The sequence below is a fragment of the Gekko japonicus genome, unplaced genomic scaffold (genome assembly GCF_001447785.1).
Source record: "Gekko japonicus isolate JY-2015 unplaced genomic scaffold, Gekko_japonicus_V1.1 scaffold1360, whole genome shotgun sequence".
Taxonomy (NCBI): domain Eukaryota; kingdom Metazoa; phylum Chordata; class Lepidosauria; order Squamata; family Gekkonidae; genus Gekko; species Gekko japonicus.
In genome coordinates this window covers 153094-169901 of record NW_015165281.1, presented here as the reverse complement: position 1 = coordinate 169901, position 16808 = coordinate 153094, and the positions used below count along the sequence as shown (strand labels likewise).

Here is a 16808-nt window from a genome sequence, read left to right as displayed (position 1 = left end):
CCCCCCCCCCCCCCCAGGAGTAGCACTGCAGGGTGATCAGTGGGCTATAGCGGGGGGGAGGGGGACGACGACAAAGCAAGAAGGTTCTATTCCACCGATGGAAGTTCCCTGCATGAGGAGAAAACATACAGCCTGGATCCAACCCCTTGTATATCTTCAGCTGTCTTAACTCTCCACTGCTCTAGAACAGAGCACGGCCCAATTCCTTCCACTTCTCTGTATGCAATAGGTTCAAACACCTTGAAGCCTTTTCCACGGTACTAACCGAGCCCTCCCTTCCCCTCATCGTGCCCGTACCAGAGAAGGGGACATCCCGCAACACTGTGGGCCCCCAGCCCCTCCAGAGAGAGAGCCAGCCATCCTGGGCCACAGCCAACTGAATGCAGACACGCAGCTCACGGTAGCTCAGCTGGCGGGATTGCATCTTCGTCCGGATGAGTTCCAGGGGGCTGATCACCGTCACGGCACCCACTAGGGGAAGAGAGAGGTGAAAGAGCGGTCGGGATGACATGCAAAAGTCAGTTATTGAGCTTGCATCCTCCTCTTGCAAAGACAAAGCAGAAGACAAACAAAACCACATCAATCTGTAGGGGTGGATATGTGGATTTTGATACTACGCTTTTGCACCTAACAGAGGAAGCCCCCAGATGCCTGTGAATCTTAATACTGTGCCACTGCACATAGCAAAAGAGGCCTCCAGGTGCCTGTAGATTTTACTAATGTGCCACGCCACATAACAGAGGAAGTCTCCAGATGCCTGTGGATTTTAACACTGTGCCATTGCACATAACAGAGGAAGTCTCCAGGTGCCTGTGGATTTTAATACTATGCCACTGCACATAACAGAGGAAGCCTCCAGATGCCTGTAAGTTTTAATATTGTGCCACTGCACATAACAGAGAAAGCCTCCAGGTGCCTGTAGATTTTAATACTGTAATTCTATAACAAAAGGGATCATGGTGAACACGGAGTCCAAAAGTGTAACAAAAATATAATAATAACAATTAACACTCTTTATATTCAATATATATAGAACAAATTCAGTAAGTCAACAGCCACAGCACAATGAGCATATATATACACCAACTGGTGTTAATTATCAGAAGCAAAGTCTCTTTAATTTTTCTTCTGTTGCCAGAATGAACCCGTCGACGCACTCCTCCGTACTGTAAATAAGCGGTTTCGGTCGAACTTCCTCAGGACTGGAAACAGACTGGAACCAAAGCCTTCAAATATCATACAAAGCAAAGCAGAAAGCCTCTAATTGGGTTAAACAGCTGCCTTGTTTCTCACCAAACCACGTTGCCAAGCTGGAAAAAAAACAAGGCAGCTGTTTAACCCGATTAGAGGCTTCTGTTCTGTTTTGAATGATATTTGAAGGCTTTGGTTCCAGTCCATCGGCAGTCCTGAGGAAGTTTGACTGAAACTGCTCCCAAATGCTGGCAGAAACACAAAGCCTGTGCTGTCCAGTAGAAAAGAGCAACAGTGGGAGGGCTTCTAGAAGAAGAAGAGATTGGATTTATACCCCGCCCTTCACTACCCAAAGGTGTCTCAGAGTGGCTTACAAACTCCTTTCCCTTCCCCTCCCCACAACAAACACCCTGGGAGGTAGGTGGGGCTGAGAGAGCTCTGGACAGAAACTGCTCTTTTTCAAGGACAGCTCTTATCAGAACTACGGCTTGCCCAAGGTCACGCCAGCCAGGTGCAAGTGGGGGAGTGGGGAATCAAACCCGGTTCTCCCAGATTAGAGTCCGTGCACTTAACCACTACACCAAACTGGTTCTAGTCTCCTGGCCCCACTGCTGGACCTCCTGATGGCACCTGGTATTTTTGGCCACTGTGTGACAAAGTGTTGGACTGGATGGGCCACTGGCCTGATCCAACACTGGCTTCTCTTAAGTTCTTATAAGTCCAGTAGCACCTTAAAGACTAACAAAAATTGTAACTAGAAAGTTGTCCTTGGATTGTATTCTGGAGTGGTTTGTTACGTTATTACGACAGCATGTTGCCATTGTAAGAAAATATTACTGTTTACCAGTCTACCGTATGTTAATTATCCATTTGTAACGTACAAAGTTTTAAATTAAATTTAAAAAATTGCGGCAGGGTAGGAGTTTTTGGAAGTTCCTACCCTGCCAGAGGGAAACGATACTCACGCCGAGCAACCGCTCCGGCCACGAGGGGGATATAGCGCCCCTGGCTGTCCATCCTGGCACGCAGGAAGTCACGCAGTTGATCGTAACCAGTGAAGTAGATCACCGTGGCGGGGACAGCCATCACTCTGTTGAGACATCATGACCGTCAGGCACCCAGAAAGCACTCGCACGTGTGAGCAGACCGGACCCAATCATTTTGCATACCGGTGCGGTGCAAATCAGATTGTCCACCGAGAACTGGGCTCACTGAAATCCGAATTTTGCAACAAGGCAAAAAGAAATGCTAGAAAAGCTGGGGAGAGAGACTTGAGGCCTTTCTTAAAAGCCACCTGCCTTTTTCACCTACTCTTTATCAGAACTGCCCTGCAGCCTTCAGTGATTCATTCCAAGACCGTAAGAATCAGAAATGCAGCTACAGCACAATGACCAAGGATGCGTCCTGATGTCACTCTTAGCCAGCACCGAGCCTCGTCATGCTGAAATCCAGTGTTTTGCCGTGCTCAACCATGCCTCGGTCTTCCTTTGTGCTAAGCTCAAACATTCTTTCATCCCCTGTTCTTAGACCAAGATCTTGAACGATAAAACCGAAAAACCCATGTCTAAAAACACCTCTCCTTCGACACTTCTCTGAAACCTCCAGAAATCAAGCAACAAAATAAGTACGTCGGAAATCAGGATCCCCTAAGAGGAACTGAACCTTTTGCTCTAATGTTGCTAGAGGAAGTGTAGTCCGTTTATCAAGGCATGCGTGGCATAATCTATTTTGGCCTGAACTGGAGCACATAAGGACACTGCAGGAGAATGTGTACAAGAGAGTCCACTGACTGGAGGAAGCAGGGACATAAGTAATGGAAGGGCTGTCACTTAGAGGAGGGCAGGGAGCTGTTCCTGTTGGCAGCAGAGGAGAGGACTCGCAAGAATGGGTTTAAATGAAGGGTGGGAAGGCTGGATATTAACGAAAACCTTTTTTTTAAAAATAAAAACACCCATTTTTATTATCAGGATATAACAACATGTCCAATATTAAGCCATTTCACCTTTCTTACTATATCCCTTTTCCCAATCACCCTCCCTCCCCGGCTTCAGGCTTCCCGCAGCGCTCTCACCCCCACCATGTCTCATTCTCTTGTACTTTCCCTTCTCTTTAACAATACTTAAAATTTCACAGTTTCTTTTGTTACCTTTTTCGTAATTTTCAACTTTATAGGTAACCTATTCTATAACCATTTCATTCTAACATATCTGTAATCTATTCTTAATAATTATTAAAGCAAAACAAATTATTTTTAACATCCCAGTGTTTCTCTAAATAGTCTTTAAAATCTTTCCAATCTTCAAAAAATTCCTCATCTTCTTTGTTATTTAATTTGTGTCATTTTATCCATTTCTGCCATAAAAAGTAGCTTCTTTATCAACGAAAAACTTTTTTACAGTCAGAGTTGTTCAACAGTGGAATTGGCTGCCTCGGGAGGTGGGGAGCTCCCCTTCACTGGCAGTCTTTACGCAGCGGCTGGACAAACACTTGCCAGGGATGCTCTAGGCTGGTCCTGCACTGGGCAGGGGGTTGGACTAGATGGCCTGCAGGACCCCTTCCAACTCTGTGATTCTATGATACTATTATACACATTCGTATGTCATGGGTAGCTGGCGCTGCTACAGTCATATGTCATGACTAGCCGGAGCCCCTTTCTAACCTGGATTTGCACCTGAGCTTGGCAACAAGCTTGGTTCACCCACATCCTGACCAGAGTTCCCTCTAAGCTGAGTCAGTGTGAGCTAGCTCACAGTTTTTTAGCCTCCGGCTCACACACTGTTGTCTTTGCTCAGGAAGGAGGGCTCCAGAGCAAACTAATTCATGCAGCAGCCAAATGGCTTGCTGACAACTTTAATGCCAGGAGCTCACAAAGTAGAATTTTTGCTCACAGGACTCCACAGCTTAGAGGGAGCATTGATCCTGGCTAAAAGTGATATATGAAGTCAGCCAAGAAAAAAAAAAAAGAAGTTGAGGACACATGCTGGGGTTGTGCTGAATCAACCATATTTCACAACTGGAAATTCAATAGAGCATATTTGGGTGGGAAAGGTTCACCAAACTGAATTTTTCTGTGCCCTCAAGCGTCCCAGGGGCACTAGAGAAGAAAATATTGAATTTATGCCCTGTCCTTCACCCGGAGTCTCAGAGCGGCTTACAAACTCCTTTCCCTTCCCCTCCCCACAACAGACACCCTGTGAGGTAGGTGGGGCTGAGAGAGCTCTGACAGAAACAGCTCTTTTTCAAGGACAGCTCTTGTCAGAACTATGGCTTGCCCAAGGTCATCCAGCCAGGTGCAAGTGGAGGAGAGGGGAATCAAACCCGGCCCTCCCAGATGAGAGCCTGCGCACTTAACCACTACACCAAACTGGCACAAAGTCAGGAGTTTGACCTCAGCACCTTTTCCATAGTTGAAGCCGATCACTGATATTTGGGGAGACGGTGGATCCTGCAGAAGCGGTAGAGGATCTGTCTGGTTAAGCCAATTCACATGGGAAACCAGCTTTTAAATGAAAGCAATTATTTTAACACTTAAAAAGGCGAAAAATTGCCTTGACTGGGAAGGCCCGAGCTACTCCAGTCTCATCATAACATGGAAGCTAGGCAGGGGTGGCTCTAGTTTGGAGATGGTGAACTCATTTGTTACGAGGGCCGGATCTGACATAAGTGTAACTTTGTTGGGCTGGGCCGTGTGTGCCCTAAAACATCATGCCAGGTGCTGGAGATATAAACAGTCGAAGGGACAGCAGCTCATAAGCTCTGAGTTTGTGTATCCTCACTGCAAGGCCCCCTGGGCTGGGAGGGGTGTGCAAAGGAAAACCCACACGGGCGTGCTGGAGAGGCAGTGGTGCAGCACTGGGCAAACACTCCCACGATGCTTGACTGCTCCAGAGGAGGTTGTTCTTCTGTGCTGAAGGCACAATGGAGTGGTTCCTCTCAGCACTCCCTCCCTTGCACCAGTTGCTCGAAGGCCGCATAAGAGCCCTGGATGGGCCCGTTCCGGCCCACAGGCCTTACGTTTGACACCCCAGCTCTAGTTGGTACGTGGCTGGGAGCAATGCTCCCTCTAAGCTGTGGAGTCTTGTGAGCAAAAATTGTACTTTGTGATCCTCTGGTATTAAAGTTGTGAGTGAGCGATTTGGCTGCTGCATAAATTAGTTTCCTCTGGAGCCGTCCTTCCTGAGCTAAGACAAGAATGTGTGAGCTGGAGGCTAAAAAACTGTGAACTAACTCACACTAACTCAGCTTAGAGGGATCACTGGAGGGGGGACCAACCAGGGAAGTCCCGGGGTTGCTACGCAGAGGCAGGCCATGGTGAACCACCTCTGTTAAAATCTTGCCTTGAAAACCCTGCGGGGTCGCCATACGTTGCCTGTGACTCGGTGGCAGAAATTAAATAGATAAGAGCAACTAGTGATATGACGGGGCCACGTGGCCACAGAATGGGATTATGATCAACCCACTGCGTTCAGACTCACAGAGTGGGTGGCAGGCCGCTCCACAAAGACCGGATGCCCTCGTAGCGTATGATCTTCACAAAAGCATCCTGGAGGAAGACAAATACGGAAGAACAGTTAAGGAGAGAGAGACTCACGGCAGGACGGACATCCTGAAGTGTCCCCTGCAATCCTACGCCCTTCGGTGCCCTTCTGTTCTATTCCAACCCTTCCAGAGTCTCAACTGCCTCACCTCAGTAACATCTCCAGGGAAAAAGTGGAATCTTCTCTGGGAATGAACCAACTGAAGACTGCCCCACAAACATTCAACCCTGCCCTAACACGGTGCATTATGACACCAAACCATTCCAAGACACTTCTCCTGCCAAAGGGGTTTTTTTAAATACATAATGGCAACAGAAAACTCACAGTTGGTGCCCTGAAGGGAGACAAAGAACGGAATGGAGTGGAATAGGCAAGGGAGGTTTAATCACCCACCACCCATATCAGATCGTCAACTGAAGCTAGTTTATTGGGGGGGGGGGGAGATCAGGAATTTGTTATTTGCAAGTAACGTACAGATTACCCCACAAAGAAAAGCCCTACAGCTTGCCTTCCATAGCAATGCTGGATCAGACCAGGGGTCTATCTAGTCCAGCCTCCTGTCTCCCACAGTGGCCAACCAGTTCCTCAGGAGGGCCAACAACAGGGCACAGAGGCTGAGGCCTTCATAAGAACATAGGAAGTGCCCTGCTGGATCAGACCAGTGAGAGTCCCTCTAGTCCAGCCTCCTGTCTCACACAGGGGCCAACCGTTTCCCTTAGAGGGCCAACAACAGGGCACAGAGGCCGACGCCTTCCCCTGAGAAGAACATAGGAAGAACCCTGCAGGATCAGACCAGTGGTCCATCTAGTCCAGCATCCTCTCTCACACAGGGGCCAGCCAGTTCCTCTGGAGGGCCAACAACAGGGCACAGAGGCTGAGGCCTTCCCCTGATAAGAACACAAGAAGGGCCCTGCTGGATCAGACCAGGGGTCCATCTAGTCCAACATCCTGCCTCACACAGGGGCCAACCAGTTCCTCAGGAGGGCCAACAACAGGGCATAGAGGCCGAGGCCTTCATAAGAACGTCAGAAGAGCCCTGCAGGATCAGACCAGTGAGCGTCCACCTAGTCCAGCATCCTCTCTCACACAGGGGCCAGCCTGGAGGGCCAACAACAGGGCACAGAGGCTGAGGCCTTCCCCTGATAAGAACCTAAGAAGAGCCCTGCTGGATCAGACCAGTGGTCCATCTAGTCCAGCCTCCTGTCTCACACAGGGGCCAACCAGTTCCTCAGGAGAGCCAACAACAGGGCACAGAGGCCGAGGCCTTCCCCTGGTGTTGCCTCCTGACACTGAGATTCAGAGGCTGACTGCCTCTGAAGGTGGAGGTTGCCAGTAGTTTATGAAGCTATAGTCAGGTGGGTAAGGCTGCCACCTTCTCCATCAGCTCCTGGTAGGGGCAGATGTGGCAGAAAAGGGGGTTTGGGGGTGACAGTTTGGTAGGATTGTAGTGCAGAAGAACCCAGAGGCCTCCCACTGGTCACCACTGGCTCATCGCAAGGTTACCAGCTGAGCAGTGCCCGCTTCCACACGCTTCTGGGAGTAACACCAGGCACCCTCTTCTCTTCACCACTCCCTTCCCCCTAAGTCCATCTCCACCTCCCTGGCTGCCATCAGATGGGAGCTCCTGCGCCCGCCTGTGGGTGAGACAGTCACCTTATGGAAAGGGGACGTTGGTATTACAGTCAAAAACAAAGACAAGAGAGTTTTGTGGGACTGGATCTTCAAGACTCTTCCATGCTGGCAAATCAAGGCGTGCCAGGAATTCATCGCCTGGGATGAGAAACCTCCTTAAGGCCAAGAGACGCCATGGCCACGCCCTTCCGGGCATCATAAAACAAACCTTCTAAAAGACCCAAAGGGAGCACAATAAGGCGTTTTCTCCCCCCGCCCCGCTTTCCTAACAAGGGGGAGACACCTGAAGCTCCCACAGTTCCACCACACGACCAATGAAAACTAAACGCAAGAGGAAGTGGGCCGATTTACAGCTCGATCCCCAATTATGAAACCCCAGGGCCACCCAGCCGCCAGGGGGGCTGACCATGCAAAAGCCTCATCAGAATCCAGGCTTTACCAAGGTGCCCGTGAAACGGGTGGGGGTCTTGTACCACGCGGTGCAGCTGTTCCCGTTCTGGCACACGTACAGGTGATCCATGAGGCCGTTGCAGTAAAGGAAGCACTTCCCTGTTGGAGACGGGGGGAGACAAAACAGAGCGATCCTCAGCAGGGAGAGAGGAGCCACGCCATCGGGAATCAGACATCCTGGCTTTGTCGATCATTCCCCATTTCAGGTCACCCTGCTCCTGAGCTCCCCATACGTTGTGCCTGCCCTCAGGTACCACCATCATGAGCACAGATGGGCCATCCTGTACACCTCCTACAGCAGCTACGCAGTGCAGAACTGAGTGTCCAGAAGAGAATTCGGTGCTAACTGACCACGTTCTCAACGTTTCTAGGCCTTGACTGCGGGGATAAGCTTGCAAACACCAAGCACGGCCTGTGTGTTATCTCAGACGCTCAAGGGCGCGAGCAAAGGATTCACCTATTTATTTAAAACATTTACTTAGCTGCCTTTCTTCTTATGGAGCTCGAGGTGGCTGACAAACACAGATAAGAACATAAGAACATAAGAGACGCCAATGTTGGATCAGGCCAAAGGCCCATCCAGTCCAACACTCTGTGTCACACAGTGGCCAGAAATACCAGTGCCATCAGGAGGTCCAGCAGTGGGGCCAGGACATTAGAAGCCCTCCCACTGTTGACCCCCCCCCCCAAGCACCAAGAAGACAGAGCATCACTTGCCCCAGAGCCCCTAGCTATACCTTGTGGCTAATAGCCACTGATGGACCTCTGCTCCATATGCTTATCTAATTCCCTTTTGAAGCCGTCCATGCTTGTAGCACCCACCACTTCCTGTGGCAGTGAATTCCATGTGTTAATCACTCTTTGGGTGAAGAAGTACTTCCTTTTATCCGTTCTAACCCGACCGCTCTGCAGTTTCATGGAGTGCCCACGAGTTCTTGTATTGTGAGAAAGGGAGAAAAGTACCTCTTTCTTTACCTGCTCTTTCCCATGCATAATCTTATAAACCTCGATCATGTCACCCCTCAGTCGTCTTTTCTCCAAGCTAAAGAGCCCTAAGCGCTTTAACCTTTCCTCATAGGGAAAGTGTTCCAACCCTTTTATCATTCGAGTTGCCCTTTTCTGCACTTTTTCCAAAGCTATAATATCCTTTTTAAGGTGTGGTGCCCAGAACTGCACACAGTATTCCAAATGAGGTCTCACCATTGATTTATATAGGGGCATTATTATATTGGCTGATCTGTTTTCAATACCCTTCCTAATAATCCCCAGCATAGCATTGGCCTTCTTTATTGCAGTCACACACTGTCTCGACATTTTCAGTGAGTTATCCACTACAACTCCAAGATCTCTCTCTTGCTCAGTCTCTGCCAGTTCAGACCCCATCAATGTGTATTTATATTTAGGATTTTTGGCTCCAATGTGCATCACCTTGCACTTGGCCACATTGAACCCCATTTGCCATGTTGACGCCCACTCGCCCATCCTTGACAGATCCCCTTGGAGTGCCTCACAATCCTCACTGGTTTTCACCACCCTGAACAACTTTGTATCATCCGCAAATTTAGCCACTTCACTGCTTACTCCCATCTCCAAATCATTAATGAACAAGTTAAAAAGCAGTGGACCAAGTACTGATCCCTGCGGTACCCCACTGCTTACCACCCTCCACTGAGAAAATTGCCCACCTACACTCACTCTCTGTTTTCTATGAACTAGCCAGTTTTTGATCCATAAAAGGACTTGTCCTTCTATCCCATGATTTTTGAGCTTACTTAGGAGCCTTTGATGAGGAACTTTATCAAAAGCTTTCTGGAAGTCAAGGTAAATAATATCTATTGGATCCCCCTTGTCCACATGTTTGTTCACCCCCTCAAAGAACACTAACAGGTTAGTGAGACAAGATCTTCCCTTACAGAAACCGTGCTGAGTCTGCCTCAATAGGTTTTGTTCATCTATGTGCCTACTAATTCTTTCCTTAATAATGGTTTCCACCAATTTACCCGGTATCGACGTCAGACTGACTGGCCTGTAATTTCCCGGATCTCCTCTGGAACCCTTTTTAAAGATGGGAGTGACATTAGCTACCTTCCAATCCTCAGGAATGGAGGCAGATTTTAAGGAAAGATTACATATCTTTGTCAGGAGATCTACAAGTTCACATTTGAGTTCTTTCAGAACTCTCGGATGTATGCCATCTGGGCCTGGTGATTTTTCAGTTTTTAAGTTGTCTATCAGTTTTAGGACCTCCTCTCTCGTCACCTCAATCTGACTCAGGTCTTTCAACACCCCTCCTGAAATCAGTGGTTCTGGAGTGGGCAAGCACTTCTCATCTTCCACAGTGAAGACGGAGGCAAAAAATGCATTTAGCTTCTCAGCCATTTCCCTATCATCCTTCAATACTCCTTTTACCCCTTGGTCGTCCAAGGGCCCCACTGCCTCCCTGGCTGGTTTCCTGTTTCTAATGTATTTGAAGAAAGTTTTATTGTTGGTTTTTACGTTTTTTGCTATATGCTCCTCATATTCCCTTTTTGCCTGCCTGACCTCAGACTTGCATTTTATTTGCCATAGCCTGTGTTCCGTTTTATCAGCCTCACTGTGACTAGCTTTCCACTGCTTAAAGGAATTCTTTTTACTTTTTACAGCCTCCATTACTCTGTTTGTTAACCATGCAGGCTTTTTCCTATACCTGTTTGTGCCTTTCCTAACCTGCGGAATATATATTTTTTGAGCTTCTAGGATCGTAGTTTTAAATAGATCCCAAGCTTCCCCAATTGTTTTGACCCTTTCTACTTTTCCTTTCAGTTTCCTCCCCACGTGTCCCCTCATATCAGAGAAATTACCCCTTTTAAAGTTAAAAATGGTTGTGTGAGTCTTTTTGGCCAATTCTCTATTTGTACAAATGATGAACTCAACAACATTATGATCACTGTTTCCAAGCGGTGCAATCACTTTTACATCTCTCACCAGGTCTTGAGTGTTACTTAGGACCAAATCAAGGATCGCCTCTCCCCTGGTAGGTTCCGTGACCATCTGCTCCATAGCACAGTCATTTAGAGTGTCTAGAAACTCAATCTCTTTTTCCCGGCTAGAACACATATTGACCCAATCAATGTGTGGGTAGTTAAAATCACCTATTATTACACAGTGTTTTTGTCTAGTTGCTATCTTTAAGGCATTCATCATTTTATAATCCTCCTCTATCTTTTGATCTGGTGGGCGATAACAAACTCCCAGTGTTAAGTTTCCTTTTGGCCCCCCTATTTCAACCCATAGAACTTCCAGAAGCGAATCCAATTCACTTAGCCTCTCAATCTTTCTAGACTTTATACCCTCTCTGACATACAGAGCTACCCCACCTCCAACCCTTCCCCCCCTATCCTTCCGATATAATATATAACCGGGAATCACTGTGTCCCACTGATTTTCCTCATCCCACCAAGTTTCAGAAATACCCACAATGTCTATTTTTCCCTCCGACACCAAGCACTCCAACTCCCCGATTTTACCTCGGACACTTCTAGCATTTGTATAGAAACAGCTGTAATTTCCCTTACAAGTTAAGCCTGCATCCTTCCTCTTGCTATCTCGAGTCGTTGTCCGGCAGTCCATGTCACCAGCCATGGCCTCTGTGGACAATTTCAATCCACCTCCCTGTAGAAAAGCAACCGGTACCCCCTCACCTCTCTCAGATGAGCCAACCCGAACCAGAGACTTTTCATCTCCTGTCGGCTTTCCCCCAATATTCAGTTTAAAAGCTGCTCTGCCACCTTTTTGATTTTAAGTGCCAGCAGCCTGGTTCCTTCTCGGGACAAGTGGAGACCGTCTCGCCTGTACAGCTCCCTCTTGTTCCAAAAAGTATCCCAGTGCCTAACAAACCTGAACCCTTCCCCCCTACACCATCGTCTCATCCACGCATTGAGACTCCTGATCTCTGCCTGTCTCTCCGGCCCTGCGCGTGGAACAGGTAACACTTCTGAGAAGGCTACCTTGGAGGTCCTGGACCTAAGTTTCCTGCCCAGCAGCCTAAATTTCTCCTCCAGGACCTCACGACTGCATTTCCCCACATCGTTGGTGCCGACATGCACCACGACCACTGGCTCCTCCCCAGCACTATCTACCAGCCTATCTAAAACACGCGTAATGTCCGCTACCTTCGCACCAGGCAGGCAAGTCACCATACGGTCAGTACGCGGGTTCGCCACCCAGCTGTCTACCTGCCTAAGGATCGAATCACCCACTACCAAGAGCCCCCCTCCCACCCTGCTCAGGGATGGTTCCTTGGTGCAAAAGGAGAGCCGCTCACCAGCTGGGGAAGAGGTCCCTTCTGAGGGCACATTCCCCTTATCCTCAGCATGGTGCCCTGTTTCCCCTAGACCCTCATGCTCCCTGACAGCAGCGGGGCTGCCAGATCCAGAGTGGGACGAAGCTAACAAGTCCCCGAGAGTCTTTTCTGTGTGCCTAGCTGACTGTCTCTGCTTCTCCAGGTCAGCCACCTTGGCCTCAAGGGAGCACACACGTTCCCTGAGAACCAGGAGCTCCTTGCACCGAGGACACACCCAAGACTTCTGCCCAGTGGGCAGATAGTCATACATGTGACACTCCGTGCAAAACACTGGATAGCCCCCAACCCCCTGCTGGCATTCTGGCTTCATAATTCTTTTAAAATAAATAAATATAATCCCCCTTTTAAACCCTTGGTATTTATGTGGTTTTTGTTATCAAGTCAAATTATTTTACGGGAAAGACAAAGAGCCTAGGGCCTTGTCTTTCTGGCTCTTTTTGGGCTTCTTACAGAGCCCCTAGTCTAAGAGCCACAGGCAAAGAGCCCTCGTGCCTCTGGCAAGGTGCTTCCTTAAATAGAGGCCTCCCCCAGCAGAGGTCAGGCAGCAGCTATTCAAATTCAAATTCACCCAGGCACTCAATCACAGGCAAAACAATGCCCCTTCCACTTCCTCTCAATTACAGGCAATCCCAGTCAAACAATGCCCGTTCCTCTCCCACACTCAATCAGCCAGGACTCTGCAAGAACTCTAAGTGCTTCCACACACTGCTAAACACAGTTTTCCCACAAAATATCCTTAGCTGAATTCTCTCAGCTGAAAGCAAGTAAAAGAAACCCACTCACCTCTCTCACAGCTCTCTCTCCTGCTCCTGCTCAGAGCTCAGCTGGTCTCACAGATAAAACACATAACAAAATATAGAAGAAAAAAACCCAGAAAAACTAAAAATTTAGAACCACAACTCAGGACGGCCACTAAACTCACCAAATGCTGTCCTAAACAAAGCCGTCTTCACCTGCCTCCTAAAGAACAGATGCAGCTGCCACGCAAACCGAAGCTGGGCAAAAGCACTCCGAGCGCCCTGGTTTTCCACGGAGATGAGTGTGGCAAGCGATGGGATTTGTGGGTCCCTAAAGTTGGCAGAGCGCTCAAGGCTTACAACGCAACGGAGTTTCTCTAGTCTGACTGCGCGCTGCTAAGAAGAAACTTACACGGAGCCTCGTTTGCCATTTCAAACTCAGAAGAGTTCTTTATTATAGGGAACCCCATTTCTAGATAGTATAGAGATAGATTTCTAAGCTAGTCTAACTAGCTAGGGTGGATAGGGATGCAGGAAAGCATGTCCTGCTGCCCTCATGGTGCCAACTTGGAGAGTTCAGGCAGTGTGTTTGTGAGAGGGAAGCCGGAAGGAAGGAAGTTTACTCTGAGAGCGGCAATCTGCACATCAAAGGGATAGCATCAGAGAAGCAGAAAGGGAAGGGTGATCAGGCCTGGTCTCTCTATCACTCTGACTCTATGTTTAGTCACACACACACACACACCCGGAAGGCTGAGGCGAGAGACGTCGCAAAAGTCCTTCACTTCCAACATCAAGTAGCACTCCCAAGCTGCAAACCTGGCTTTTCTGGGGGAGTATAACCCAATCCAAGACAAGAGAGAGCTCAAGTCCCAGATCTGCCTTTCTACTAACCCAGAAAACCTCTTGTCTTGTCAGGATTAAGTTCCAGCTAGTTTGCCCTCATCCAGCCCATTACTGACTCCAAGCACAAGTTCAGAACGTCAACGGCATCCTTGGGATTAGGCGGAAAGGAAAGGCAGAGCTGGGTACCATCCACGTATTGGTGACACTGCAGCCCATACCTCCTGATGACCTCTCCCAGCGGCTTCACATAGAAACTAAATAGCATGGGGGAATAAGATCGAACCCTGCAAAGCTCCACAGGTCCACAGCCATGGGGAAGAGCAGGCATTCCCCAGCACCACCCTCTGAGACTGCCTCCCCAGTCCTGAACCGCCATAACACGCTGACCCCCAGTCCCAGTGCCAAGCGGTGGCTCAGTGAGGGCACTATGGCTGATAGAATCGAAGGCTGCGGAGAGATCCAGCAGAACTGGCAGAGTCACATTCCCCCTGCCTAGTTCTCGGTAGAGGTCATCAACCGAGGTGAGCAGTCTCTGTTCCAAATTGTGGCCCGAAGCCAGAGTGAAACGGGTCCAGAAAATATCAGTCTCTTCCAAGAGCCCCCGGAGCTGAGAAGCGAACACCTGCTCTAGCACTTTGCCCAGGAAGGGAAGACTGGAGACCGGACAGAAGTTCTCCAACAGGGAGGGTTCCCCACCCCAAAAAAGGTCTAATCACTGCCTGAGCATGGGTGGTATAACCCCCACCCTCGAGGAAGCACTCACCATTCCCCTCAGTTTTGTAGAAAAACAGCTAGGGGAACTCATTAGCATAACTCATTAGCATATGCCACACCCCCTGACATCACTGGAAGTGTACAAGTAAGTAATAAAGGGACCAGCAATTCAAAGGACATACATGAACAAATAGAAAATTGCTGCAAGTTCACATACAAAAATGAATAGACAATAGTAAACTTGATAACAATGACGTTTTGTGATGTTTAATGTCTTTGTTTTTCAGAACGTCATAAACAGAAGATGACATCAACCAGAAGTACGAACATCTCGAGTGGTTGTTCGTTTCGAAGAACTCTTTATCAACCAAATTCAGTTCTCAGGTTGTCTTATTACACTCAGTAGTGATATCAATCTTATCCAGCACAGCTCCAACAACCCACGGCTAACAAGTCTGCAAGGCCGGCGGGAGTGCAAGGAAGCCCCGCGAAGGCCCTCCCTGGCCCCAGGCAGGCAGGGGTGGGGAGAGGCGGGGAGGAAGCAACTTACCCTCCCTCTTCTCCTGCCTCCTCCTGGCTGAATGAGGGCCAGAAGCGGGGCGGCTGGAAGCAGGGGGCGGGGCTTCGTCATGTGCCCCGCCCCCGTACCTCACCCGGGGGAACTGCGATCCCCCGCGATCCCCCCCGAAATGACCTCTGCCCCTCACCCACTTGGCCAGCCCCTCTCTGGCAGGCTTTATCGGCTGAGAAGGGGAAGGGCTGAGAGCACACGTGGCAGTTCTCGCCTCTCCAAGCCACATCCTTGAGCTCGACAGGCTGAAAAGTATCCATATCAATTGGACAAGCAGGTGCCCAAGGTGCGGCCTCTGAACGTGCAGACACAACCAGCATCTAACTCAAGAGAGGATCTGGGTGACGCTGTCTTCGAAGTAAGTAGCAAGTTGACCACAGTGGGCTGTCACATGGTCAGAATCCAGTTCCCTGGGGCTAGGATATAACACCCGCCCCCCAGAGCACACAAAGCAGCTCAGATGATTACATGCAGACACAGTGGCGGTGGAGAAACATCACCATCATCGACACCACAGAATAGGCTCTAATATGGGCTCTATGAAGGGTTGCCACCCCCCGATGGGGGCGGGGATTCCCAATCCGCCTCTGGCCAGCTGCCTGGTGGGGGAGCCCGCCCCCCAAAAGCTCCATCACGCCCAGTGTGCTCGGCACAATGATGTCATCCAGAGGTGATGCCATTGCGCGAGGCACGTTGGGTGGAGGACGCTCTAGCGTTCAGCTAAAAACTCTATGGTGACCACAGAGTTTTTGGCCGAACACTAGAGTGTCTCCTACACGATGTACCTGCTGCTATGACATCACTTCCGGGTGACGTCATCGCGGTGCGCACACTCCACACACACGCCAGAAGACCACGGGCAGCAGCCAGGAGCCCCCCCCAGTAGACGGTAGGCACCCGGCAACCCTAGCTCTATGCCGTGTCTCATCAGTCTTGCTTCGACTTTTCCACCAGCGCTGCTCTAGCTGTCATCCCTCCGTTTCATCGCCAACAGTTCCCCGATAAACCAGAGAGACTGCTTGGCTCTGTCTCGGAGGAGAAGGTGCTTTGGGCAATGGTGTTAACAGCAGCTGCTCACTGGCTGGAGTTTTAGCCTGCCTCCTTCTAAACACCGGTCAAAAGCTGGGCCTCGCTCAGAAAGACCAGAGTTTAAACACAGTTCAGCCTTTGCTCCTAAGACGACCTCGAGCGAGTGGGCCTCTCGTTATTTGCAGAATGGAAATAATATCGTTAAAACACGACGTTTTTTACCTCCTTTCCCCCCCCCCCCCCAGCGGCAGCCACCACAGCAGCAGTAAGAAAACATGGTAAGTAACACAAAAATTAATTTTTCACCAGAAATTGCCTTAAGGAAATAGGCCCTTTCCAACTGGAATAAACGTACAAGCAAAGCCCAGCCTACAGAGGTCACGATGGGATTGGTTATGGACAGGGGGAGAGGTGTGGCTCAATGGCTGAGCACCTGCTTCTCATGCGGAAGGCCCCCGGTTCAATCCCCGGCACCGGCAGCTAAAAGGTAACAGGTAGGAAGTGACGTGAAAGGCCTCCGCCTGAGACCCTGGAGAGATGCTGCCAGTCTGAGTAGACAATACTGACTCTGATGGACCAATGGCCTGATTCAGTATCAGGCGGCTTCCTACAGATGGAGGGGTCTCCCCTGTGGCACTTGGGAGGGCTCCAGATATCTGTGCCGCCTACCCTAGTGCTGGGACACAGACATTCCCAGGACAGAGGAGGCCAGCTGTCAGCTAAGGCTGCCACGGGGTGGAATGTGTGGGTTGCTCCTCTCG

The 16808-nt window shown here is 49.5% G+C and overlaps 1 protein-coding gene across 2 annotated transcripts in view; it reads right to left on the bottom strand.

Moving 5' to 3' along the window:
- Positions 1-16808, bottom strand: part of LOC107109641 (solute carrier family 25 member 39-like) — a 54206-nt gene that overhangs the window by 8325 nt on the left and 29073 nt on the right. For both annotated transcript variants that reach the window (XM_015410313.1, XM_015410314.1), the window contains 4 exons: positions 7801-7910; positions 5667-5734; positions 2157-2281; positions 298-471 (listed from right to left, as the gene is read on the bottom strand). In XM_015410313.1, coding sequence (XP_015265799.1) covers positions 298-471; positions 2157-2281; positions 5667-5734; positions 7801-7910 — 477 coding nt within the window. The remainder of the gene's footprint in view (positions 1-297; positions 472-2156; positions 2282-5666; positions 5735-7800; positions 7911-16808) is intronic.